The sequence below is a fragment of the Ailuropoda melanoleuca genome, chromosome 6 (genome assembly GCF_002007445.2).
Source record: "Ailuropoda melanoleuca isolate Jingjing chromosome 6, ASM200744v2, whole genome shotgun sequence".
NCBI classification, from domain to species: domain Eukaryota; kingdom Metazoa; phylum Chordata; class Mammalia; order Carnivora; family Ursidae; genus Ailuropoda; species Ailuropoda melanoleuca.
Genome location: NC_048223.1, coordinates 7,545,285 through 7,571,899, shown reverse-complemented (window position 1 = coordinate 7,571,899; position 26,615 = coordinate 7,545,285). Strand labels below are relative to the sequence as shown.

Genomic DNA, 26,615 nt, shown 5'->3' with positions numbered 1-26,615 from the left:
AAAAAGATTTTATTTATTTATTTTGAAGGTGAGAGCAAGAGTGCATGTGTGACAGCCGGGGGAGGGGCAGAGAGAAAGGGGGAGAGAATCTCAAGCAGACTACACACTGAGGGGGGAGGGGATGCAGGGGCTCGATCCCACACCCTGAGGTCATGACTTGAGGTGAAATCAGGAGTCGGAGGCTTAATGTGCAAACCCATCCAGGTGCCGGAGATTATCATATCCTAAGAGATGGATAATTTATTCTTTGTGCTGGAGATCAGAAGTCCCACAGGGTTCTCACTGAACTAAAATCAAGGTGTCAGCAGAGCTGGGTTCCTTTGTGGAGATTTAGGGAGAATTAATTTCCACACCTATTCTGCTTCTAGTGGGAATTCTTTGGTTAGTGTCCCCTTCCTCCATCTTTTTTTTTTTTTTTAAGATTTTATTTATTATTTGACAGAGAGAGACAGTGAGAGAGGGAACACAAGCAGGGGGAGTGGGAGAGGAAGAAGCAGGCTCCCAGCAGAGGAGCCCGATGTGGGGCTGATCCCAAGACCCTGGGATCACGCCCTGAGCCAAAGGCAGACGCTTAACAAGTGAGCCACCCAGGCACCCCCCCCCCTTCATCTTTAAAGCCAACAACGGGGTGGGGTGGCCGGGACACTCCTCACTGCAAGGCTCTGACCACAGGGGGAAAGTTTTCTGGGCTTTATGTTCGCAGACTCAGGCAATTAGATCACCGTCCTCACCCCCGTCCCCCTACAATCAAAGGTAACAGCCCTACCTCAAGGTCTGTAACTTTTTAAAAAGATTTTATTTATTTATTTATTTATTTGACAGAGACAGCCAGCAAGAGGGGGAACAGAAGCAGGGGGAGTGGGAGAGGAAGAAGCAGGCTCATAGCGGAAGAGCCTGACCTGGGGCTCGATTCCAGAACGCTAGGATCACGCCCTGAGCCCAAGGGAGACGCTTAAGGACTGCGCCACCCAGGCGCCCCTCAAGGTCTGTAACTTTAATAACATCTACAAAGTCGCTTTTGCCATGTAAGGNCTCCTCGCCCACCGGCTCCCATCGCCTGGGACTCCGAGGGGGAGCTGGGCGAGCCGCAGGCCCCGGGGAACTCTGCTGCCCTTAAGGCTCGAGACCCTCCCACCCCTGCTCTCTCCCCGCACCCCTCCCCTCACTGTCCCTAGCTCTCGGAGTGTCACAGTTAGCAGAGGAGGGGGCACCCACTCCTTAGGCCTCCACTAAATACTCGTCAATGAGTCAGGTATGCTGGCCTTGAGCACCTAGGTAGCTGCTCCCTGGGCCACACGTTACTGTACGCGGAAATGACAAAGAAATGCTCGTGATCAAATGTTAAGTGAAAAGCTCAAGATTTAGGAGGGTCTTAATCGAGTGTGTTTATAGAATGTTATGGGTGTAGTTTGCGCTCCTGTAAATACCCAGAAAAGGCTGGTGAGAAGCAGTTCATATTGTGAACAGTAATATTATATAGTACCAGTCTTAGCTTGGGCTGTCTTAACAAAATACCAAAGACTGGTCACCTTAACAACAGAAACCCATTTCTTAACACTTCTGGAGACCGGGAAATCCAAGAGCAAGGTGCCAGGAAGCTAGGTTTGGAGCCTTTTCTCTTGGCTTGGAGGTGGCAGCCAGCTCAAGGGTGACAAAATAAGCTCTCTGGTGTCTCTTCCTCCTTCTTCTTCCCCTCCTTCTTCTTCCTATTCTTCTTCTTAAGATTTTATTTATTTATTTATTTATTTAGAAAGAGTGTGCGAGCGGGGTGGTTGTGGGGGGAGCAGAGGGAGAGAATGTCAAGCAGACTGCAAGCTGAGCCTGGAGCCCGACTTGGGGCTGAGCTCATGACCCTGAGATCATGACCCAAGGTCATGACCTGAGCTTAAATCAAGAGTCAGTTGCCCAACAGANCTAGGTTTGGAGCCTTTTCTCTTGGCTTGGAGGTGGCAGCCAGCTCAAGGGTGACAAAATAAGCTCTCTGGTGTCTCTTCCTCCTTCTTCTTCCCCTCCTTCTTCTTCCTATTCTTCTTCTTAAGATTTTATTTATTTATTTATTTATTTAGAAAGAGTGTGCGAGCGGGGTGGTTGTGGGGGGAGCAGAGGGAGAGAATGTCAAGCAGACTGCAAGCTGAGCCTGGAGCCCGACTTGGGGCTGAGCTCATGACCCTGAGATCATGACCCAAGGTCATGACCTGAGCTTAAATCAAGAGTCAGTTGCCCAACAGACAGAGCCACCCAGGTGCCCCACTCTGTGTCTCTTCTTATAAGGGCGGTAATCCCATGGCCGGAGACCTGCTTTCATGACCTCATCTAACCCTGATCACCTCCCAAAGGCCTGGTCAACAAATACCATCACACTGGGGGCTGGGTTTCAACAAAAGAATTTGGGGGGGGGTGAAAACATACAGTCTGTAGCAGTACGTTCTAGGTGGTACGTTAGAGTGGTTAAGAATTTGGGCTGTAGAGCCGGGCTGCCTGAAATTGAATCCCAGCTGCACCGGTTACCAGTGTTTGCACTTAGGCAAATCACGCCCCTCACTAGGCCTCGGCTTCCCCACCTGAGCGTTCACTATGTGCCAGACTCTGTTCCAAGCATTCATCGTGAACTAATCGTTATTCCTCATAACAGTTCCCCCTCCTCCTCATCATCCATCACCGTCTCCATGTTACTGAGGAAAAAACTTTACATTTAATTTGCATTAAATCCTCAGAAATACCTAAGAGGTTATATACCCACCATTTTTACAGAGGAAGAAAACAGGATTCGGGGAAATGAAGTTGATTACCCACAGTCAGNCAACAAAAGAATTTGGGGGGGGGGCGTGAAAACATACAGTCTGTAGCAGTACGTTCTAGGTGGTACGTTAGAGTGGTTAAGAATTTGGGCTGTAGAGCCGGGCTGCCTNTCAACAAAAGAATTTGGGGGGGGGTGAAAACATACAGTCTGTAGCAGTACGTTCTAGGTGGTACGTTAGAGTGGTTAAGAATTTGGGCTGTAGAGCCGGGCTGCCTGAAATTGAATCCCAGCTGCACCGGTTACCAGTGTTTGCACTTAGGCAAATCACGCCCCTCACTAGGCCTCGGCTTCCCCACCTGAGCGTTCACTATGTGCCAGACTCTGTTCCAAGCATTCATCGTGAACTAATCGTTATTCCTCATAACAGTTCCCCCTCCTCCTCATCATCCATCACCGTCTCCATGTTACTGAGGAAAAAACTTTACATTTAATTTGCATTAAATCCTCAGAAATACCTAAGAGGTTATATACCCACCATTTTTACAGATGAAGAAAACAGGATTCGGGGAAATGAAGTTGATTACCCACAGTCAGTCTACTAATAACTGACACAGGATCCAACCTGCTTCCTCTTGAAACAGGCCTCTTAATAATCCCATAAACCTTTGTCTCTATGAAGCCTCTTCAGAGCCCCAACCATGACCTTAAGTTATTGTAACCAAACCAACGTGAGTTCGCTCCGTGGTGAGGCACAGATACAGCAGGTGGGGTTGTCGCACAAAGTAAACTTTTTTTTTTTTTTAAGATTTTTATTTATTTATTTGACAGAGACAGAGACAGCCAGCGAGAGAGGGAACACAAGCAGAGGGAGTAGGAGAGGAAGNTCCTCTTCAGAGCCCCAACCATGACCTTAAGTTATTGTAACCAAACCAACGTGAGTTCGCTCTGTGGTGAGGCACAGATACAGCAGGTGGGGTTGTCGCACAAAGTAAACTTTATTTGCAGCAAATAAGGAGATCACAGGAAATAGCTTTCAAAGCCAGACTGGGAAGGGGGTGGTGGAGAGAAGCGGTGAATGGGTTCCTTTTGTTTAGGGTTAGGATGAATATTTCAATAGGGAGGCCTTGTCNCACAAAGTAAACTTTATTTGCAGCAAATAAGGAGATCACAGGAATAGCTTTCAAAGCCAGACTGGGAAAGGGGTGGAGAGAAGCGGTGAATGGGTTCCTTTTGTTTAGGGTTAGGATGAATATTTCAATAGGGAGGCCTTGTCGTTGTATGTAAAGTGGTCATAAGGTCACACATGTACCTTAAGGAAACATGCCTATCCATACATTGTATGTTGTGTAAGTGGGGCTAAGGCTCTTCCTTGGGAGGGGATTTTAGTATTATAATGAGTTAAAGGTCATTGCCAGTCATTCCAGAGGTCACTCCCCCCTCCATCTGAGCTGAAGTGAGTCAGGTGTTTAGTTCCAACAGTCTGGGTGGTCTGGGAGGTGTTGTCAGGGCTGTAGCCATCCCCTGGTTTCAGGTTTCCTTTGCCTGAGTTAAGAGGTAAGTCAGAAAGAAGAGCTTAAGGAGAAATGTAAGACAAAGGTTAGTGAGTACATAGCAGGTGGGCGGTGAAGGTCAGGTGTTGGGATCTAGCTGGTGACATACCACATGGAGGGACCTTTCAAGGCTGGATAATTGAAGGGACAAATCAATACTGATTGGGTGGCTTCCTGTGGTCAGCAAAATAATAGTAACCTCAATAGTACTAATAAAGTTTATTGAGCACTTTCACTATGTGCCAGGCATTGTGTGGGGTGCTTTATAAACTACCTTCCTTAATCCTCGTGACAACCATAATCCATTTGACAGATGGAGAAATAGAAGCTTGAAAGACTTCGTAGAATACCTAAGGCCACCCCAGTGAGTCAAGTGGTGGAGACAAGACTAAAATTCAGGTCTGTTCCCCTTCAAAGCTCACGTTTTCAACCGCTGTGGATATGCTGCCTGGCAAGAATTATGTCTATAAAGAGAACTATGCCATTTAAAAACCAGTATGTCTTTGGTAATATTTAGTGCCCACCATTAATGTTAATTGTATTCCTTTATAACTGAGTTCCAAGGGTACTGCCCCATTTTAAAGAACCTAAAAGAACATGGATCCATGGATGTAGAGACTGGAAATTGAACAGTCTGCTCAACTGCCTCCATCTTGATTCCCCTACCCCCATTTTAAGATACATGAGGCACTTTAAGATTTTCAGAGAAGGGTGTCCAGCAATATTTTACAATTTTTAGTGGGAGGGCTGTGATCTGCTCCTTAAAAAGACAGCTGTGTTTTGGGTTTCAGGGCAAGGTACTATTTTCAGAATCCAGGTGGAGTCTTCACACAGTAAAACAATGCCAAGAGAAAAGGAAGGAAAACAAAAAACTAAAGGAATACCCGTGCCCATCGTTCCAATTCTTCAAAAGTTCCTGAAAACATACGAGAAGCACTGTGCCCAGACGCAGACATTTGTGTGTCCAGCCATCAAACAGGACTTGAAAACCAGCATCAGCAGTGAACGGATTCTCAGGAAAGTGAGTGTGTGGCTTCCTTTCCTTATTCTTCTCTGAAGTGAACTAATGGTCCTCGGTCATCGCTCTCTCTGCGTTCCTGCCTGCCCAAAGCCCAAAGCCTGCCCCTGGCACCTAGGGCTCTGCTCAGCCCGGCTCCCTTCCTGCTCCTCCCTCCCAGTCTGCCCATCCCAGTCCTTCAAGCAGGCCTGCCTTTTCTCAACCCGCCCCCTCCCACGCTGCCTCTGGAAAGCCCCCCTCAAAAGCACCACTTTGGGCATCATTGCAGGATATCATGTCCAGCACTCCCGCCCCCCCACGGGACACCTCCAAGCTAACGTTTGCTTCCCTTAACAGCTCCTGTGTCCATGTCATCAGGCCAGACCCCCGCATTCACTCATGCTTCCCCTCTCACTTGGAATGAGGTCAGCAAACACATAATTCTGACTCCCAAAGTACAGGATTTCAGAAACAAAAAATCAGATGTCATATCTTTTCTGAGAAAATCTAGGGATTGGTTGTGAGGGGCAAAGAAGAGAGGCCAGTGCTGAAACTAAATGGTCTACTCTTGGGCAGGGGCTCCTGCTAGTCCAGAAGGTGGGGCCTTGCACCCAAGGACAGATTGGCCTGCTCTCCAGCTTTTCTATGGCCAGCCCAGAAAGACAGTCTGTGTTATAATAATCAAACACCTACTGATTTCCTAAAATGCTGAGTGCTAAACAGAACAAAGTAATTAGAGATGGGTGCTTAAAAATAATTATTCTAAGGTGATTTTGACCCAAATCCATCCTACCCATATTTTTCCTGAATGTTTTTGGGGGATGGGAGGATGATTACATTGTACCCCACATCAAAAGAACCTCTGAAAGTCCCCCCTAACCATCTCTTTTGCCCAAACTTCCACTTCCCAGGGCAGCTGCCAGCTCCCTGTCCTCTCACCTCTTTGGACGGGAGACTACCTCTCCTAGTTGCTTCTCTGGACTCCCCCCACACATCTCCCTCATCTTCCCAGTGCGAGAGCTTTCTGTGGTAAAATAATTACTTCTTTATTTTTTTCCTATTATACTTCTTATAACGAGCCTCTACTACTTAATGATGAGAGTTAATCATAAACCTTTTTCAAATTTATAGTCCCTTCAGCAATGTTTTCTAAACATTTTAAATTACAGCCACTACCAGAAATGCAAATAACATCACGATCCAATGTATAAGTACTGGTGTGACTCAGAAGACCGTACGGGCAGTTCATGTTGGGTGGGTTGCTTTGGTTGGGTCTCCATTCTGATTTTGGGCATCACTAAAGTAAAAGTCTCATGAGACAATTATTTTTTACAGTGTAGGATACACTCAGATCATTTCTCTTCTTCCCTGTTTCCTTAAAGACAGAAAGAAAAAAAGCTGGTTACAATCTACTCAACTGATTTCCTGACCCAATAATGAGTAGTAACCTGATGATAAATCTGCCCTGTAAGGTTGCCTTTGCATATGACAAGAACTCCCTAAGTTTGTATTGAATTACCACCCCAATGCACGTGGGATCCAAAGTTAATTACCTTTACAAACGTTCTGATGTCTGATGACAGTATTCTTTCTCTATGCATTCAAATGCATAGACATCTCTTTATGATTCCCTCCTGTACTTTTTTCCGGACGCTCCAGTTTATGCTTGTAAGACCTGAAGAGTCCCCGCCAAGCATCCCACCAACTTCCTTGGAACCTTTGCTCATGACAATTCAAGATGAGTGTTATATGCTGGGGAGAGAGATCTGTATCTGGAGCCTTCAGCTGAGCAACCCAGAGATTGCCAGACTGGTGAGTCACACATTTGAGAAGCATTCCTTCAATTAAAATTGAATATAAGCATAACATCATGTGTTCCAGTTATAGTTCATTTGTCTTGATGCATATGCTCCAAGCTATTCTTTTTTAAAAAAACGATGTATTTCTTAATGAGACATTTCAAAGTTATGTAAAAGTGCAAAAAACAATAAAGAAATTATGGTATATTCATATAGTAGAAAACTACATAGGGGCACCTGGGTGGCTCAGTTGGTTAAGCGTCTGACTCTTGATTTCAGCTCAGGTCATGATCTCAGGGTCATGGAATGGTGCCACACATCGGGCTCCAGGCTCAGTGCAAAGTCTGCTTGTCCCTCTCCCTCCCCCTGCTTGTGCTCTCTCTCTCTCTCGAATAAATAAATAAAATCTTTAAAAAAAACTATATAGCAATGAAAATGCATCAACTATAGCTATACAAGAACAAAATATGACTCATAAAAACATACTGTACAAGCAAAGAATACATACTGTATGTTGCATTTTATAAAGTAAAAAACAGGTAAAACTATAATGTTTGCTTATCATATTACTTTTAGGGAAGAGGAAGGAGGTAGTAATTGGGAGAGGGCATTAGTGCTCATTTTTCTAGTCTCTTACCTGTTTAAAAATCTCGTTTTATTTCATTGAATGTGTTAAACTTATTTTATAATCTGTGTCTAATAGTTTCAATAATCTAAATTATTTTGGAGTCTGATATTACTGACTCTTGCTTCTATGGGCTCTTACGAAACATTTCTTTGTGTGTTTTTATGATTTCTTTGGTACTGTAAACTCATATTTCCTAGGAAAATAGTTGAGGCAATTCCTTGAGCTCTGATTTGAAGACAGCGTTCTGCAGGGAGGATTTGCATTTGCTTCTCAGTGCTACCATCTCGGGCTATGTTAAATTAAATTAAATTAAATTCTTGATCTGAGGGCTCTTTGAACCATCCAAGTGGTATCAATTCAGGGTGCAGTTACCTATGTTAAGACTAGCTTGTGAGTTCACAGGGGACATATATTTTTTTTCCACGTCCTCAGTCTTAGTTTGAGATAGTCAATTTTCCGTGGGGAAGGGAGAGTTAGGTTTATTTCTAGTTCATCCTTACTCGAAGGGCATAGTGTTGTAGCTCACTCTGTGTTTTGAGCTACACTGTATGCAGTATTTTCTCTTGGACTCCTCACCTCCAGTGATCTTGGGCTTTGCTGTCCCCTGGACTGCATGATCCATGAAAAGCAAAACTCGACTCCCTGCTTTACCGGTGCTCTCAAAGGGAAAGCTGGCTTTAGTGCCCTGCATACTGCTCTAGGTTCCCACTTTCCTGCATGCATTGATCTTTGGGTATTCCTCACCGTCCTGCCAATACACACATTTTTAAAAGATATTTTTAAAACTCTTAGAAGAAAACATAAAGGAAAAGTTTCATGATGTTGGATTTGGCAATGATTTCTTACATATGACACTAAGTACACAGGCAACAAAGGAAAAACTAGATGATTTGGATGACATCAAAATTTAAAACTTCTGTGCATCAAAGGACATAATCAATTAAGTGAAAAGGCAACCCACAAAATAGGGGACAATAATTTGCAAATCATATGTTTGATCAGGGGTTAACATCCAGGATATATAAAGAACTTCTACAATTCAACAACAACAACAAAAAACAAACAACCTAATTTAAAAGTGGGCAAAGGACTTAAGTGAACATTCTCCAAAGAAGGCATACTAATGAATAATAAGCACACAAAAGCTATTAAACGCCACTCATCTTTAGGGAAATGCAAATCAAACTACAGAGCTACTACCTCATGCCAACTAGTACGGCTACTATCAAAAAAAAGCAGAAAATAATGTGCTGACAGGATGTGGAGAAATTGGAAAACCTGTGCACTGTTGGTGGGAATGTAAATTGGTATAGCCACTATGGAAACCAGGATGAAAGTTCCTTAAAAAATTAAAAATAGGGGCGCCTGGGTGGCGCAGTCGTTAAGCATCTGCCTTCGGCTCAGGGCATGATCCCGGCATTCCAGGATCGAGCCCCACATCAGGCTCCTCCACTAGGAGCCTGCTTCTCCCTCTCCCACTCCCCCTGCTTGTGTTCCCTCTCTCACTGCCTGTCTCTGTCTAATAAATAAATAAATAAATCTTTTTTAAAAATTAAAAATAGAATTACCATATGATTCAGCGCTTCCACTTCTGGATATCTACCCAAAAGAATTGAAAGCCAGATCTCAAAGAGATATTTGTACACTCATCTTCGTGGTAGCATTATTCATAATAGCCAAAGGTGGAAACAATCCAAATACCCATGAACAGATGAGTCGAAAACAAAATGTGGGATATACACACAATAGAATATTATTCAGCCTTTAACAGGAAGGGAGTTCTGACACATGCTACATGTATGAACCTTGAGGAACTTATGCTAAGTAAGATAAGTCAGTCACAAAAGGACAAATATTATATCATTGTATTATAAGAAGTGCCTAGAGTAGTAAGACTCACAGAGAAAGAAAATAAAATGGCGGTGGCCAGACGTTGTGGGGTAGGGGAGAATGGGAGTTATTTTTTATTGGGTACAGAGTTTGAGTTTTACAAGATGAAAAAAGTTCTGGAGATGGATGGTGTTGAGGGTTGTGCAACAGTGTAAATGTACTTAATGCCACTGAACTAAAAATGGTTAAGATGACAAATTTTATATATGTATTTGACCACAATTCAAAATAAATTTTAAAAAGGTATCTTTGATACATGACCAGAATTCTTAGTTGTGTCAGTCAGGGTACCCAGTCCATTGAAGTAGGACATAGAATGGTGTCCTTGCATGTTAAAAGTGACCCTTAACGGTTCTTTAAAATGTAGCCCTCTGGGTTACCTGGAGGCTGTTGAGGAATCGTGTGGTCGATGGCTGTGCTCTTACCCACAGCAGTGCTAGTGCCCCGGAGAGTGACACTGCAACCGCTGGTCGAGAGCCTGTTCTGCACAGACCGGCGTTACCGTAGGCAGTGACGTGCCACATTGCCTCCTCTGTCAGAAACACAGCCTGCGAAATCCAATCCAGCACTTCAACTAGGTGTTTCCTCATTAAAGAGACCTCAGATGTCAGCTCTGTAGTTAAGGCTGCAAGGGCTCTTACATTCTCAGCCAAGCTATAATTGGGAACCCTATCTCTGACCAACATGTCATTGCCTCAGGAAATCGAAGTCCTCCAAACCCCACCAAAGCCTCTTAGGTTTAAATTCTGAACTGAAGAAATCCTTAGGTTGTGGTGATTCTAATTGCTAAAAGGTGGCCTTTGTGATTTGTAGCTTTAAATACCTCTCCTGTCAGTTAAGTAGGGATTTTAATTGTCACTGGGATCCTTTGTTACCACAAGAAATGACCTTGCCATAGACCTCTCCATTCAGGAGACTGAGAGAACTTGACATGGTTCCAAATGTTCATGTGTTGCCCCCAGTCCTGTGGCTTCACCATGAGAAACACCTCCCTGCTGAATTTGCATGATCTAGTTCTTTTTTTTAAGATATTATTTTAGAGAGAGTTTTCGAGCAAGGGGAAGGACGGAGGGAGAAGGAGAGAAGCAGACTCCCTGCTGAGCGCAGAGCCCAACATGGGGCTCAATCCCAGGACCCTGAAACCATAACCCTGGGACCATGACCTGAGCCGAAATCAAGAGTCTGACATTTAACGGACTGAACCACCCAGGCACCCCTGTCTGGTCTAGTTCTGAGCAGACCTCTAAATCCCAATACCTGTGACAATGGATATAAATTACTTAGGAGGTAATATTTGTGCCTAGTTATACGAAGGTTGGCATGGTGATACCTCTAATGAAAAGAACACAACCCTAGGAGGATAAATTTGTGGGTCAGAATATCAACATCTGTATTAGTTGGCTGGGGCTGCCATAACCAAGTACCACAGGCTGCACGGCTTAAACAACAGAAATTTATTTCCTCACAGTTCTGAAGGCTTAGAAGTCTGAGCTCAAGGTGTCAGCAGGGTTGGCGTCTCCTGAGGCCTCTCTCCTTGGTTTGTAAACAGCCACCTTTTCCCTGTGTTTTCAAGTGGTTTTCCCTCTGTGTCTGTGTCAGACTTCCTTCTTATAAGAAAGCCAAGTCCTACTGGGTTAGGTCCCACCCTGAAGACCTCATTTTAATTTAAATACCCCTTTGAAGACCCTGTTTCCAAATACAGTCACATTCTGAGGTACTAGGGGTTAGGACTTCAACGTGTGAATTGGGGAGGGGGCTACAATTCAGCCCCTAATAACATCTAAAAAGATATGCTAAGGTATATCTTGTCTCATCATAAAGCTTGGTGTTTCCCATTTAGTTCTTCACAGTCTTCCTTTAGAAGGGCAATTATTTTATTTTCATGCCACTTTCTCCTTGGGGAAATTAGAAAGTTGTCTGAAAAAGCAAGACTGTTGAGGTAATGAACATGACGGGCTTTGGGGTACACGAAAACACAGAGCTTATTTGTCTCCCTTGTGTGAGCACGGTTTCACCTCACGTTCTCAGGCCTCACTTCTGGAGTTGAGGGGGTGTGCCGCCTGCCCATTTACCAGCCTGGAGCTCATCAACTGCAGGATGGATCTGTGGTCCCTCGGGAGACTTGGGAGGGCTCTGCCATGCAGCTGTCTGCGTTCTCTCGTCCTCGATTACTGCAGGTGAGTCTGGAATGCAGGGTTCCTTCAGGGCTCCTGCTGCTGTCTGCTGAGGGAAGCAAAGGCAGGGAAGGTAGTGGCCTGGTTCCTTGTGCCTCCTCAAATCATCGCCGAAAAGGGACACTCCAGAGCCTCCTTAGAGCTAATGTTCCTGAGTAAATGTCAGGGTTCTCAAAAAGAAGCTTTATTCATTCATTTTTCCTTCCTTCCTTCCTTCCTTCCTTCCTTCCTTCCTTCCTTCCTTCCTTCCTTCCTTCTTATTCATTTATTCTGTCAACAGATATTCATCGATGGCCTGTTTGTGCAAGGCACTGCTCTTTGCTAAGGAAGATACACATATAAGGCAATGCCACTGAGCGAGGAGGTCCTCAGTATAGTAGAGAAGAGGTGACATGCTCTAGGTTACATATAAGGCAAGGTAGAAGGCTGAATGTAAAAAAAAAAAAAAAAAAAAAAGTCCCTATAAATTTTAGTGGTTTTTTGGGTAAGGGGAACCATGATCCCCTACGGAACGGGGCATTATTCACCAGCAGAGGTGGGAGGAAAGGTGTGGTGCTAGGGAAAGAGCCAAGTCTTTCAGAGGGCTGCAGCATCAGGCTGTCAGCGGAAGGTCGGGGGGTAATAATAATAATGATAATATCAGCTAATTGTTATTGAGTGCTAACTGTGTGCCAAGCACAGTGCATGGTTTATCTCATTTATTCTCCCAACAATAGAGAGATACGTACCATTACATATGGATGTAGGATATATAATGACAGATAATGTACTATTTCCATCCCTTGACTCTATATAGATGAGGAAAGACTCAAGGACATTAACTGGCTCGTTCAAGGCCATTCAGCTCTAGGGATGGAGCCTAGATGTGAATCCAGCCATCTGAATCTGAGCACACTTCTGATCTGTGATACTAGATTGCTGGGGGATCTATAGTGTGGATCCTTAAATCATTTCAACCTGCTTGTGTGATGTGGGATAGGTCATGCAACCTCTCTGATCTTCAAGATGATCTCTTCCACTTCTCAGGTCTTTGATTCTGCAACTTTCCTCTGGAGCCTGGTGCTGCCTTGTACTCAGAAGGCCAGTGGGCTGTGAGGTGAAAGAGCTGATTCATGCCTGAGAAGTGGTGCCACAGGGACTAGGGTCTTATTAGGGCACTGGTGGTGACAGTGGACACGTCTGTCAGCACAAGCTGGGGAGAGGGGCTATTTCTGGAGGTTCTCCATGTTTCTGAGATGCTTGGAGGAGCCTCATTCAGGGTCTTCTAACACAGGACAGCAGAAGGTCATTATCCTCAGGACACCCCACAGTGACTGAGGATCAGCCTGGGAATCTCCCAGCTTCCCACACTGCACTGGGCAGAAGCAGCCCCGCTGCTGAGACCCTTCTGGACTTCAGCTCCTGCGCTGGACCCAGAGACCTGCACTGGAAGGAGACAGAAGAGAAAAGGAATCCCCATTGTTAGGAAACAGCTTACTTTATTTTTAAAAGATTTTATTTATCTATTTAGAGGGGGAGGGGGCAGAGAGGGAGAGAGAATCTCCAGCAAACCCTGTGCCGAGCCAGGAGCCCAACACCGGGCTCCATTTCGAGTTGAGCCAAAATCAAGAGTTGGATGCTTAACCGACTGAGCCACCCAGGTGCCCCAGGAAATAGCTTATTTTCATTGTCAGTTGAAATCCTGCTATTGCCAAGACACCTAGAGTTGTCAGGGTTGGGTGGTTGGGAACCACCACTGAGACCTCAACACCAGTAAAATTGCAGGTTACCGGCCTCTGGGGACTTCCCTCCGGCTTTCTCTGTGAGGCTGTGAAGTCCACCAGCAGGATGCCCTTCTTTCTCATACACAGCTGCATCCCCACCCCCACCACAGTAGCTGCCTTCAGGAATTACTTGTTGGGTGAACTAGTAAACTTAAGAAGTTATTTCTGTTAATACGATGCATGTCATTTGAAAGTTCAGACACTGACATTCCAGATTCCCTGAAGACGTCCCTTTACCTCACTGATGCTCAGCTTCCTGACCTAATGCTTATACCCAGAGGCTGTGCTGGCATGATGCCCATGACTTCTCTTTGCAAAGTCGAAGGGCTGGGTGATACAAGGTGAGAAACAGCACAGGGCCAGGAAGGAGGGCCAAGAGGCGGAGCTTTCCCAGAGCCTACTCTGGGCACAGTTTAAAGGCTCCCTCCTTACACAGCCTCCTACTGCTGGGGTCTTCCCTACATCCCTGCCAGCTGGGCAGTCTGGCCTGTCTTCAGGATCCAGAGCTTGCTCTCTATCTGCTCCCTTGAATGGGTAGTTCAAACTGTGCTCTGCTCCCTTTGCCCAGGAGGCAGATTCTGGGTCCCCCTTCCGCCAGCTGCAGGCCACCCCCCTCAGTCACCCAGCTCACTCCTTAGCCGGCCCCGGCTATGGAAGCCCAAAGTAAGGATCGGTAAAATCTAATCTGCCCCAGGGAGTCCCTTAAAATGAATAATCCAACAGGTGACATAGGTTTTAGAAGTCACTGATTTGTTCCCGTCATTTCTTTCTAGATTTGGAAATGAAGAAATTGAGAATATTTTCTCAGGCCTGGAGAACAACCAAAGGCTTCAAGTCCTCAGTCTGCGCTACTGTGGTCTGGGGCCGCAGAGCGGGCCACGGCTGGGCGCCATCATATGCCAGAGCTCCATCTGGTGAGACACATGCCCTGCTCCCCTCCCGCCTCTGGCTCTGTTCTGTCTTGAGTTAAATAACCAGCTTATTTACAAAGTCTGCTAACCCGTGACTTCCCCTGACTTTTCACTACATTAATTATTTTGTTTTCTTTTTCTTAATTATAATGGAAAAATCCTTTAGTTACATTTGAGAATCAAGGGTATCATGCTATATGCATGTTTTTGGCCCGATGACATGGTCACTAGGTCTATTTTTTATGATGTGGTCTATTCTCTATTATGATTATTTATTTATTATTTTATGACTAGGTCTATTATTTTATGAGGTGAAGACCTCAAAGCCAAATTTGCGGAAGTGAAAGTAACATCAAATGAACGGTGTATTTCGCCCCTCCCCAGTGAGCTGCACCTTGATGGCAATTACTTACAGTGCTCCGGGGCTCTGGCTCTCCTCAGACCCGCAGCAGAGTACGCAGAGAAGCAGGGCAGAGACCAGCCGGCCACATCCCCACCAGACCCTGGGAGTCCCCCTCAGCAGCTTCGGGGTAAGTGCTGGGGAACTGGGCCCTACACTCCTGGGGACTACCTATCAGAAGGAAGCTGCTTTGCGGTGAAAAGTGACCTTCCCAGTGGTCCGTGGAAGTTCTTCTTCCTGAGTATGAGTGAGAGCAGAATAATGGACCCCCAGCAAAGTCTTTGTCCTAGTCCTCAGAACCGGTGATTATGTTACCTCACGTGGCCAAAGGGACTGTGCGGATATGATAAAATTAAGGGTCTTGAGATGGGGGTTTAGCCTGGATTCTCTGGGTGGGTCCAATGTCATCACAGGATCTTTGCAAGAGGGTAGCAGGAGGGTCAGAGCCAGAGAGAAGGAGGTGTGACTGTGGAAGGAAAGGTGGGAGTCATGTGAGGAAGGGGCCAGCAGCCAAGGAATGTAGGTAGCCTCTGGGAGCTGGAAAGGGCAGGGCAAGGAATTCTTCCCCAGAGCCACTAAAAGATTTGCAGTCCACCAGAGCCTTGACTGTAAGACCCATTTTGGACTTTGGACCTCCAGTTCTGTAAGGTCATGGACTTGTATTGTTTTAAGCCACTGAGTTTATGGTCATTTGTTATAGCAGCAGTGGGGAACAGCACATTAATCAGAACTCTTCAGTTACAAGTGAAAGCAACCCAAACAGAATTCAAGGTAAATAGGTGTTTATTGGCTCACATAACTGAAATGTCCACAGCTGTCTTCAGAAATAGCTGAATTCAGGGGCTCATACGATGTCATCAGGAGACCCTGAGTTTGGTGCTCTTGACTCTACTTCCCTTCGAGGGTTGGCCTTCTTTCCCAGTGTGGTCAGCCTTCCTCCAGGCAGGAAACAGCAGCTGACACTTCTGCTCGCAGTCCCAGGGCTATATCATCATGACTTATAATCAACCAGAACGCGTGAGCCTCTGTCTCCCAGTGCTGTGGGTCAGTCCCACAGGAAGGCTGTCACTGGCCATCCTTGGGTCACATACATACCTCTTGGACCAGTCCCTACAGCCCAGGATGTGCTAACCCGTAATTGGCCAGGACTGATCACACACCCCACTGGGGGAGGGGTGGAGCATTCTGGTGGGCAGCCAAACCAGAAGCCCATGATTTGCTGGCAAGCGGAGTGGCAGTAAAGAAGTAAACCAATGAGGAGGACAGTTACAGGACAGACAAGAACCACAGCTGCTTACTCCTTATAAAAGGCTTATCGTTTGTTTTAACAGATCCCTAATACATATGTTTATGACACATTTTAAAGCTATCTACTTTTAATCATTGTTAACAGAAACTATAGCAAGTGGCCAATAGCGCAGACTTAGAATCAGGTCTGGGTTCAAATCCTGCCCCAGCTATGTATTAGTTTGGGCAAATTACCAGACTGATCTAACTTTAGCTTCTTCGGCTACAAAATAGACGTAACTGCCTCACAGTGTTTAGTGAGGAGGAAGTGGTGTAATGGAATGCAGTTAGCAGGATGCCTGGCATGTAGTAAGTACTCGAGGGACGTTAATTATCATCATTATCATCGTCATTATTGTTGTAACAACAACCTTTTCCCGGAGAGTAAACGAGGCATATTGGTGAACACAGTCGCTTTACGTGCTGGAAAAAATGAAGAGCTCAAGGCTAATGTGCAGTGTGGGGACCACAGTTAAATATACTGTATTGTATATTTGGAGGCTGCAGAAGGGCGCCTGGCTGGCTCAGTTGGTGGAGCATGTGACTCTTGATCCCGGGGGTTGTAAGTTCGAGCCCCTCGTTGGGTGGAGAGATTACTTAAAAAACAAAATCTTAAAAAGAGCTAGTTGCTGAGAGAGTAGATCTTAGAGGTTCTCATCACAAGAAACAAAATTTGTGACCATGTGTTGTGATGGAAGGTAACTAACTTACTGTGGTGAACATTTCATGATATATACAAATACCAGGTCATTATGTTGTACATTTGAAACTAATCAACTATTTAACATTATATGTTAATTTTATCTCAATAAAGAAAGGATTCACCGACTTGCGCTATTAAACAAAAAAGAGCTGAAGTCAAGGCTACCTTGTGGAAGTGAGTGCAAGGACTTGTAACTATGAGAGATTCGTAAATACAATAGTTATTCTCCATTTAGGAACTTTCCTGGTATCAGAATTCTGTCAGTTATTTGTTGAATTTGATACTTCAGTCAACCCAATAAATATACAAAAGGAAGCTGGAAAACAATGTGTGCTATCCAAATATGACTTTCCCTCTGCTATTTCTACCGCCAATCTGTAAAAAGCCACAGTCCTATTTATGAAGTCCTATATTGTAATTTCAGGACTGAAATAACCAAGTGAATCTGTGATTTTTAAGAAAAATAATTGGATGCACTACTGGGTATTTGCCCTGCAGGTGAAAATGTATGATCCGAAGAGGCACATGCACTCTAGTGTTTATAGCAGCAGTGTCCATAATAGCCCAACTATGGAAAGAGCCTAGATGTCCATCGACAGATGAACGGATAAAGATGTGGTGTGTGTGTGTGTGTGTGTGTGTGTGTGTGTGTGTGTGTGTGTAATGGAATATTATGCAGTCATCAAAAATGAAATCTTGCCATTTGCAGCAACATGGATGGAATTAGAGGGTATTATGCTAAATGAAATAAGTCAATCAGAGGAAGACAATTATCCTATGATCTCACTGATATGTGGAATTTGAGAAACAAGGCAGAGGTTCATAGGGGAAAAGAGGAAAAAAATGAAACAAAACGAAACCAGAGAGGGAGACAAACCATAAGAGACTCTTAATCTCAGGAAACAAACTGAGGGTTGCTGGAGTGGAGGGGGCTGGGAGGAATGGGTTGGCTGGGTGATGGACATTGGGGAGGGTATGTGCTATGGTGAGTGCTGTGAATTCTGTAAGACTGATGAATCACAGACCTGTACCCCTGAAACAAATACTACGTTTTATGTTAATTTAAAAAAAAAAGAAGAAAAGAAAAATAATTGGAGGAGCACCTGGGTGGCTCAGTTGCTTAAGCATCTAACTTCGGCTCAGGTCGTGATCTCAGGTTTCCGGAATCAAGCCCCGGGCCTCCGGCTCTGCCCTCAGCAGGGAGTCTGCTTGTCCGTTTGCCCCTACCCCGACTCGTGTGTGTGCCTAGCATGTGCGTGCTCTCTCTCTCTCAAATAAATAAATAAATCTTTTTAAAAAAGGAAAAGAATTGGAAATATAAAAGCAGTGTTTCAAGGGATTGGTACGTGGTAGGCAGGAACAGGTGTGAGGTGTGGGATTGGAAAGGCAAAGAAGTGGCAAGGACTTGGGGAGCAAATGTGGAAGTCTCCTATTCTGATTGTTCTAAGTGGTTTCTGGCCAAAGGAGCATGAAGGATTTTAAGGATTTTAAGGATTTTAAGGATTTTAAGGATTCTGGATTTGATTTTCCAGAGAGCCAAACAAGCGAGGATCAGAGCTGACCTCAGTAAGCGCCTGCCCTGTCATTCTTCAGGCCGGGACAGGGTGAAGCTGCTCCAGCTGGGCCGGGCCCTGCAGTCAGTGGTCAGCACACAGAACCTCTTTGAAGTTCTCTCATTATTTATTCACTTGAACCTTGATTTTAGTTAGCTATTGTGCATTCTTTTGGGTACCTGTATTAGTCTGCGCTGGCTGCGGTAACAAAGTAACACAGGCTGCGTGGCTTACACAGCTTTCTTTTTGCGCAGTTCAGAAAGCTAGAAGTCCCAAATCAAAAGTGCTAGTGGGTTCTGTCTGGGGTGAGAGCTCTCTTCCTGGCCTGCGGAGGGCACCCTCGTGCTGTGTCTTCACGTGGCCTTTCCTGGGTGTGTGTAAGCAGAGGGAGAGCCGAACTCTCTGGCGGCTCCCTGATAAGAACACTAATCCTGTCTGATCAAGGTCCTACCCTTATGACCTCATTTAACCTTAATTACTTCCTTAGAGGCCCCATCTCTAAATATGGCCATACGGGGGACTCAACATATGAATATTCGGGGAATACAAACACGTACACCAAAACAGTAACATACATACCTGTACAGAGTAAAAGTACCTTCTATTTCAAAGCTGGATTGATAGACCTCTGATCAGGCAAATTTCGTTTTCCCATCTTGATTTCACTTCTTAGCCAGCACGATACTCACAAATGAGAAACGAGGCACAGGAGGAAAAAAAAGGGAGGGAGGGGGGCGCCTGGGTGGCTCAGTTGGTTAAGCAATTGCCTTGGCTCAGGTCGTGATCCTAGAGTCTGGAACTGAGTCCCACATCGGGCTCCCTACTCAGCAGGGAGTCTGCTTCTCCCTTTGACCCTCCCCCCTCTCATGCTCTCTCTCTCTCTCTCTCTCTCAAATAAATACATAAAATCTAAAAAAAAAAAAAAAAAGTTATAGAATACTACCAGCCCTCTCCTGGTCACAGGTAGGTGTTAAACCCAAGCCCTGCCACCCCCAAAACGTGATTCTTGAGCTGAGGAACCTGACACGGCACCCACACCAAGCTGTGCTCATTCTTCCAGACCCCTGGAATGAGGCTGGTCCCTGTCCTTTACAACTCCTGTCTTGAAACAAGGGTGCTACATACAGACTGAATGTTATGTCCCCCCACCCCTCAAAATTCAAATGTTGAAGTCCTAATCCCCAAGGTGATGCTTTAGGAGGTGCGGCCTTTGGAGGTAATTAAGTCATGCGGGCAGAGCCCTCCTTTTTTTTTTTTTTTAAGATTTTATTTATTTATTGGACAGAGAAAGACAGCAAGAGAAGGAACACCAGTGGGGGTAGGGGTGGGAGAGGGAGAAGCAGGCTTCCCACTGAGCAGGGAGCCTGATGCGGGGCTCGATCCCAGGACCCTGAGATCATTACCTGAGCCAAAGGCAGACGCTTAACGAGTGAGCCACCCAGGCACCCCAGGGCAGAACCCTCCTGAACAGGATTAGTGCTCTCTTAAAAGAGAGCCCAGAGAGCTCCTTCACCCTTTCTGCCGTGTGAGGTTATAACGAGAAGACAGCCGGCGTCTGTGAATCAGGAAGATGCTCTCACCAGACACCAAATCTACTGGTGCCTGGATCTTGGACTTCCCTAGAGCTGGGAGGAATAAATATTTCACTGTTCGTAAGCCACCTAGTCTACAGGATTTTGTAATAGCAGCCCAAACACAGTAAACGCAGAGTACGTGAAAACCGAGGGTAGGTGTGTTAGAGGGGGTGTGGATTGTTTTAAAGAAATGTCCTGATTCTGAACTTTGAGAATGTCCCAGTACTTGTGGTTAACATCCTGGGTCACAATCATTCTACTTGGCAAAAGAAAGGCACGCCTTCTTTCACATCCAGGATCAGAGCAGACACTTTCTTCCCCAGGATATAAAAACAGAGACAATTCAAAATATTAGTGGGAGCATGAAAGAAAGTGATGGACTCTAATAACTCAGTGACATGCCAGTGTTTAGATATCATGTGGCTCCTGATTTTTGGTTTTAAGAAAATTGAAAGAGGATTTTAATCAAGTTATCGATGGACAGATCATTACAAATCTTTTTTTATATTGATCAACCACTATGTTGAACGCCTATCACACAGGAGTTCAAGAAATTGAATCATACTGCTGTGATAAAACTCCCTCTAGAATTACCCAGTTAAATTTGAATTTTATATGAAAAACACGTAATTTATTATGTTTCATGCAATGTTGGGGTATACTTAACTAATGTAATTATTCTTTGTTTATCTGACATTTAAATTCAACTTGGTGTCCTGTATGTTTGGGGGACAAGGGGAGCTAAACTTGGCAACCCTATTCTATCCACATCTGTACGAACAGATTTCTCAGCACTCACAACTGTAACAATGCAGAGCATGCCAGGCAGAGTGAGCAGCCTACACCAAGGCCCCAGGGCCTATCCACAAGGAGCAGCAGGGTACCTGAGTGGTAACAGGGACAAGGGATCAGGGCTTTGTAGCAAGGAGGGAGCAGAGGAGTTAGGACTTATTTAGGGCTTAGGTTTGAGAAGGCCCCCTCAATCTGTGTAGCAAATGGACTGAGGTGGGGGCGGCAAGCAGGGAGGCCTGTTGGGAGGCTGTTGTCATCCAGTGAGAGGTGGTGGTGGGAGGTGAGAGGGATCTACCCAAATGAGACTAGGGCAGTGGCAGAGGAGGTCAAGTTCCACATCTGTCCCATTTCCTGATGCTTGGGATGTGGGGTGCAAGAGAAAGGAAAGGAAGGGTCTAGAATGACTCTAAAGTGATAACATACTAATATATATTTTTAAATATGCCAAAAATGTGTTCCTCTCTGCTACATTCTTACACATCTCAGAGATTTGGAGCCACTTCTACAGAGGGCAGCTGTGGAATGTAGAGCATTTACACAAGGCCTTTTAGGACAATACTTAGGGCCTACTTGGTAGCATGTTCTCCTTAAACCTTTGAGGAGAGCAACATGAAAAAGACAGGACTGAACTGAAGCAAATGGGATTTGACAATGGGTCGGATAATCCTCTTATGAGAAATAGCTCTGCCCAAAGTGTACAGAAAATGAAGGAAATAATCAATAGCAAAATGTGTAAAGACCCATTCATACAACTTTGAACAGGCTTTTTTCCGCCTTTTTCTTTTCCACGCAGTCAAACAGAGGGGAAGTTCAACTTTGAACCAGACTACAAAGTCACCTGGAGCTCTTCCAGGGAAAACCACTGCAGGGAAGGAGCGGAGGAAAAAAGGTACCGGGTTGTTGCTTCAACTATCCCTTGTCTTCCTTCGTCTGTAAATCACTTCTTCCTTTGATGGGCTGTGCGTTCCCACTACTACAGTAATTACCCCAAACAGAAAAACTCCCGTGGAGAGAAAGAAGACCCGGTGTCTTAGCCACCTCCGCCAGAGGAATTCGTCTTTGGCACATTCAGCAAGCCGAAATCGGTTATGGGGTGTAGGCTGGTTTGGGAATATCTCTGCAGTAAACAGCTAGCAGGACCTGATAAATTCCACTTGGAGACTTCTCTCCTACCCTCACTGCTTAGAATCAGGAACAGAGTCCTTTAGAGGCAATTTTAAGAAATCACCAACTCCAAAACCTCTGAGCAGGATTAAATGAAATGAGAAGCTATCCAAGTCTATTTTTTAAAAAAAAATTATTTAAGTAATCTCTGCACCCAACGTGAGGCTCAAACTCACGATCCTAAGATTAAGGGTTGCTAGCTCCTCTGACTGAGCCAGCCGGGTGCCCCGAGAAGCAATCCAAGTCTTAAACGTTCACTGCCAAGTGTTAGGGAAGCTGGCTTCTCCACCCAGCGCTTGCCCGCATGCCCGTGCCTCAGCACCCTATTCTGCAAATCAAGGAATTTGCACTCACAGCTTCCTAAATCCTACTCCAGCTCTAACGTGTTGAGTTTTTAAAGTCACAGCACAAGATGATCATTAGATGTGTCATGAGCACAGTCTTTGGAGATCTTTTTGTGGAGGCTAACCTAAATTTGTGTTGTTTTGTGGTAGTCCATTTTTATTTATCTGTACAATTCATGTGCGGAAGGTCACAGGCCCTCGTGATGTAGCTCTTTACCCTTTGCCTTTTTCTTCCTCAATTTTAATCTGCTTTTGTGTGGTGTGGTCTCTTTCCTGTCCTTGAATTATCCTCGGATCTCCTCTGTGAAATCTCTCTGAATTAGATAAATACAAATTCCTATGATCTAAAAAGCCAACTGAAAATGTAAAGCGAGACGATTTATCAGACCTGTCTCTGCCATCTGGTATAAATGCAGTCCTTCCACTGGATATTGCTAGTAGATTATGGAAAATCTACTAAAAGAGAAAAGAAGAAGAACCATGCTAGGTTATCGTTTGTTTTAGACAGTTACTGTTTGGGGATATTTTCAACCAAAAACCCTTTCAGAGGAGTTAGTTGGGGTTCCTGTGGGGATGAGGATGGTCCGTGTCTCCAAGGCAGGTGGCTGTCCAGAGGACAGTCCTTACAGTGGGCCAGATGACATCTGAGGGCAGAGGACTGCTGGGTCGCTAATTCTAACTCTGCATCTAGACCTAATAGAAAGTGGTCAGTTGGACAAGACTAAATGTGTGTATCATGCTGTGAGATTAACTTGACATTGCAGGAAGACCAAAAGGCCAAAATCATGCGTAACTTCAGTTGGCAAGGATAGCAGAGCATGAGTATAGCGAATAACTCCACCTGTGTGCCACCCCCCCAGTCCCCCAAACCCCCACCCCCATGTAGGCCCTGGGTATGTTAAACCCCCATAGAAGGTAGGTAGTTTGAGAGAAAAGTCAAAAAGAGAACAATACAATTGTTCATCCTTCAGGTTTTAAATAATAGCCGTGTTGAGGTCCAGGTCACAATAATACCTTTCAGCTGTTAAAACCTGGCACAAAAATATCAGACTTGCCTCTTTTGACCTTCAACAACAGAAATATGTTGTGTCACAGTTCTGGATCCACCCTGGAAGTCAAGATCAAGATGTTGGCAGGGGTGGTTCCTTCTGGAGGTTCTGAGGGACAATCTGTTCCTTGCCTCTCTCCTAGCTTTTGGTGGTTTGCTGGCAATCTGGAGTTTCCTGGCATATAGATGCATCACCCTGACCTTTGCCTTCATGTTCCCCAGGCGTTCTCCCTGTGTGCGTCTGTGTCCAATTTTTCCCTTTTTATAAGGACATCAGTTATACTGGATTAGGGGCCCAGTCTAGTCCAGTATGACCTCATCTTAACTGATCACATGTGCCATGACCTTATTTCCAAATAAGGTCACATTCGGAGGAACTGGGAGTTAGGATTTCAACACAGGAATTTTGGGAGGGAACACAATTCAACTCATAACAAGGGGTGCAGAATGTTGTTTGTAAACAGGATGTACACCTAGGAAATCAAATAGCCACACAAGGCAGCATCTGCCAAGGGCCAAACATGGACGCTGGGTTCTGAGAAAGGCATTCTTCCCCAGGGATGGAACTGGGGAGAAGCCTCTGTGAATGAGCTAGAAGCTGACAGTGTGGAAAGAAAGGACTTACAGGTGGAAGGATTGAAGAGGGAAGAGAGGGCTTCACAATGCAAGCCCACAAGCCTACAAAGTGTAGCTGGAACCAGAGGACATGGGAGGGTGGGCCTGGCAGAAAGAGTGGGTCACATTAAGGAAGACTCTGCGAGTCAGGCCAAGAGTTGGGACTTAATCCAATAGACAATGGGAGCCATTAAAGTCTTTTGTCTCCCCAGGGATCCTGTGCCTCAAATCAATAGGAAAAGCCTGTGTCTAACACATATTTATGTCATAGCTTATTGTCAGAGCAGACCATTTTCGTTTCCAGAATTCACAAAGCAAATAAAAAAACAGCTTCCCACACTGGATGATTACTTTCACAGCCAGAAGGTGTTTGGTTGGGGGTGAATTTGGTCTTTGGTAGAAGAGTTCTACTTGTTTCAAGATGAAGGGTCCGATTGGGCTGATTTACACCAACCTCCTGAGGGTGGAGTCCAGATGGTTTCCATTTGGTCCCAAGTGGAAACAGCCAAACTATTTTTATGCTTGTCCCTTTGTGGACAGGAGGCTTTGGCCTGATGCTTGGAAAGTTCAACTCATAATACTGTATGAGTCAAAACCCCCATTCAGAAGCCTGACACCCTTTATTATTCCTCCTCAAATGTGTAATTACAAAAATCTGACAATTTTACATTTGGCAGCCAGTTGTAAGTGGATAGAAGAGGAAAAGTATCCCATTTCTATGCCTGCAGAACTTAGACATCTGTTTGTCCAAGCCAGTCCTGCCTCAAAGCAGCACCGAACATGAAGATTCATTAGATCAGTGGTTCTCAGACGCAAGCAGCAGCGGAAACACTGAGAAGGCTTATTAAAACGCGGGTTGCTGGGCCCTGCCCCACAGACTGCTGGATCTGTAGGGTGGAGGTAAGCCTGGAAAGCTTGCATTCCTATCAGGTGCCCAAGTGATGTTGATGCCATTAGCCCAGAGTCCACACTTTGAGAAACACTGCTTTAGAATTAAAAGAAAATCAGAATGCCTAGTCTTGTTTAATTTTTCTCAGTGAGGAAAATCAGAGGGCAGAGTGAGGCTCCTAGATGCGTCTTCTCTGCCAGGGAGACCACAGAACAGAGGGGGCCCAGGCCTGTTTCTGCCTCCTGCTTCTTTGTCTCTTCCAGATCCAGTCTAGCCCATGTCTGAGCCCCATGGCTCTATACCAGGAGTCTGTGGGAATTGGGGAACCTGGTCCTGGGGGGTGATTAACACTCAAGAGAGTGATGTCTGGCCTGGCCTATGCCCAGTCACAAGCCTGTCAGGCCCATAAAGAGCCGGAAGATGGCTTACCACTGGAGGTCACTGAAAGGTCATCAGGAATAGTCATCTGCAGCTTCCCTGAGCCCCATTCAGCCAGTCCTGCCATGTCACCTCAAGGCCCCAAAAGTTCCTGAAAGGCTGAGCAAGGACTCAGGCATATCCTGTCACCTGGGCCTACTCTGTTCCTAGCCCAAACTCCACACCACAGTTCCTAGGATTGTCTTAATTCTCAAGGATTTAGGACTGGGAGGACCAGTATGTGACTTAGACATATATTGGGAACAAAATCCAACCATAAAATGGTCAGTCCACAAGATTGGGATGGATCAGACCTTTGCTACAGTACCATGCCACCCTAGTGCCAAATTCACTTCCCCAAATAAGGCATGAATTGTTTATAACATAGCCATGGTCCATAGGAATACGATGGCATTAAGGAATGCAAGGGTCAAGTTCAAAAGACAAGATGTAATCTTCAGAACAGCTTTATTAGTTCCAAATCAGGAAGTTACCGATTATAATCCTGAGATTATTTTACTTGGGGATTTTATCCTGGAGTGATAGCCAAACAGTGGAAACCTCTGTGGACAGGTTCCAAAGTCCAAGGTGTGAATCATCCAACGCTAATTACACTTTGCTTCCTTAAGTCCTGCAATCAAGCTAACAGAGTTTCTGTTCTGGTTTGTAAATGTCTGGTAATTACACAGGAAATCACACATGTTCTTGTTGATGGAAAGAAGCTACTTCGATCAAGTGTTTTTATTTTTTAAAATTTATTTGAGAGAGAGCGAAGAGAGAGACAGAATGCACAAGCATGAGCAGGGGGAAGGGCAGAAGGAGAGGGGGAAGCAGACTCCCCACTGAGCAGAGAGCTCAAGGACCCTGGGATCATGACCTGAGCTGAAGCAGACGCTTATCCGACTGAGCCACTCAGGCGCCCCTGAACAAGTATTTTTAAAAAATCAACCTAATTAAGAAGAAGGTCCTCAATGGAACAGAATAGAGAACCCAGAAATGGACCCTCGGCTCTTTGGGCAACTAATCTTTGATAAAGCAGGAAAACTTCCGGTGGAAAAAAGACAGTCTCTTCAATAAATGGTGCTGGGAAAATTGGACAGCTACATGCAAAAGAATGAAACTTGACCACTCTCTCACACCATACACAAAAATAAACTCCAAATGGATGAAAGACCTCAATGTGAGACAGGAATCCATCAAAATTCTAGAGGAGAACATAGGCAACAACTTCTATGACATCGGCCAGAGCAACCTTTTTCACGACACATCTCCAAAGGCAAGAGAAATAAAAGATAAAATGAACTTATGGGACTTTATCAGGATAAAGAGCTTCTGCACAGCCAAGGAAACAGTCAAAAAAACTAAGAGACAGCCCAC

The 26,615-nt window shown here is 45.1% G+C and overlaps 1 protein-coding gene across 2 annotated transcripts in view; it reads left to right on the top strand.

Moving 5' to 3' along the window:
• The window catches only part of LOC100467314, a 47,777-nt gene that overhangs the window by 475 nt on the left and 20,687 nt on the right, over positions 1-26,615 (top strand). For both annotated transcript variants that reach the window (XR_004625931.1, XM_034661763.1), the window contains exons 2-8: positions 4,604-4,689; positions 5,082-5,311; positions 6,947-7,099; positions 11,633-11,781; positions 14,315-14,455; positions 14,837-14,982; positions 21,555-21,650. Coding sequence is in view for 1 of the 2 variants with exons in the window: in XM_034661763.1 (XP_034517654.1) it covers positions 5,132-5,311; positions 6,947-7,099; positions 11,633-11,781; positions 14,315-14,455; positions 14,837-14,982; positions 21,555-21,650 (865 nt within the window). In the remaining variant the exon portion in view is untranslated. The remainder of the gene's footprint in view (positions 1-4,603; positions 4,690-5,081; positions 5,312-6,946; positions 7,100-11,632; positions 11,782-14,314; positions 14,456-14,836; positions 14,983-21,554; positions 21,651-26,615) is intronic.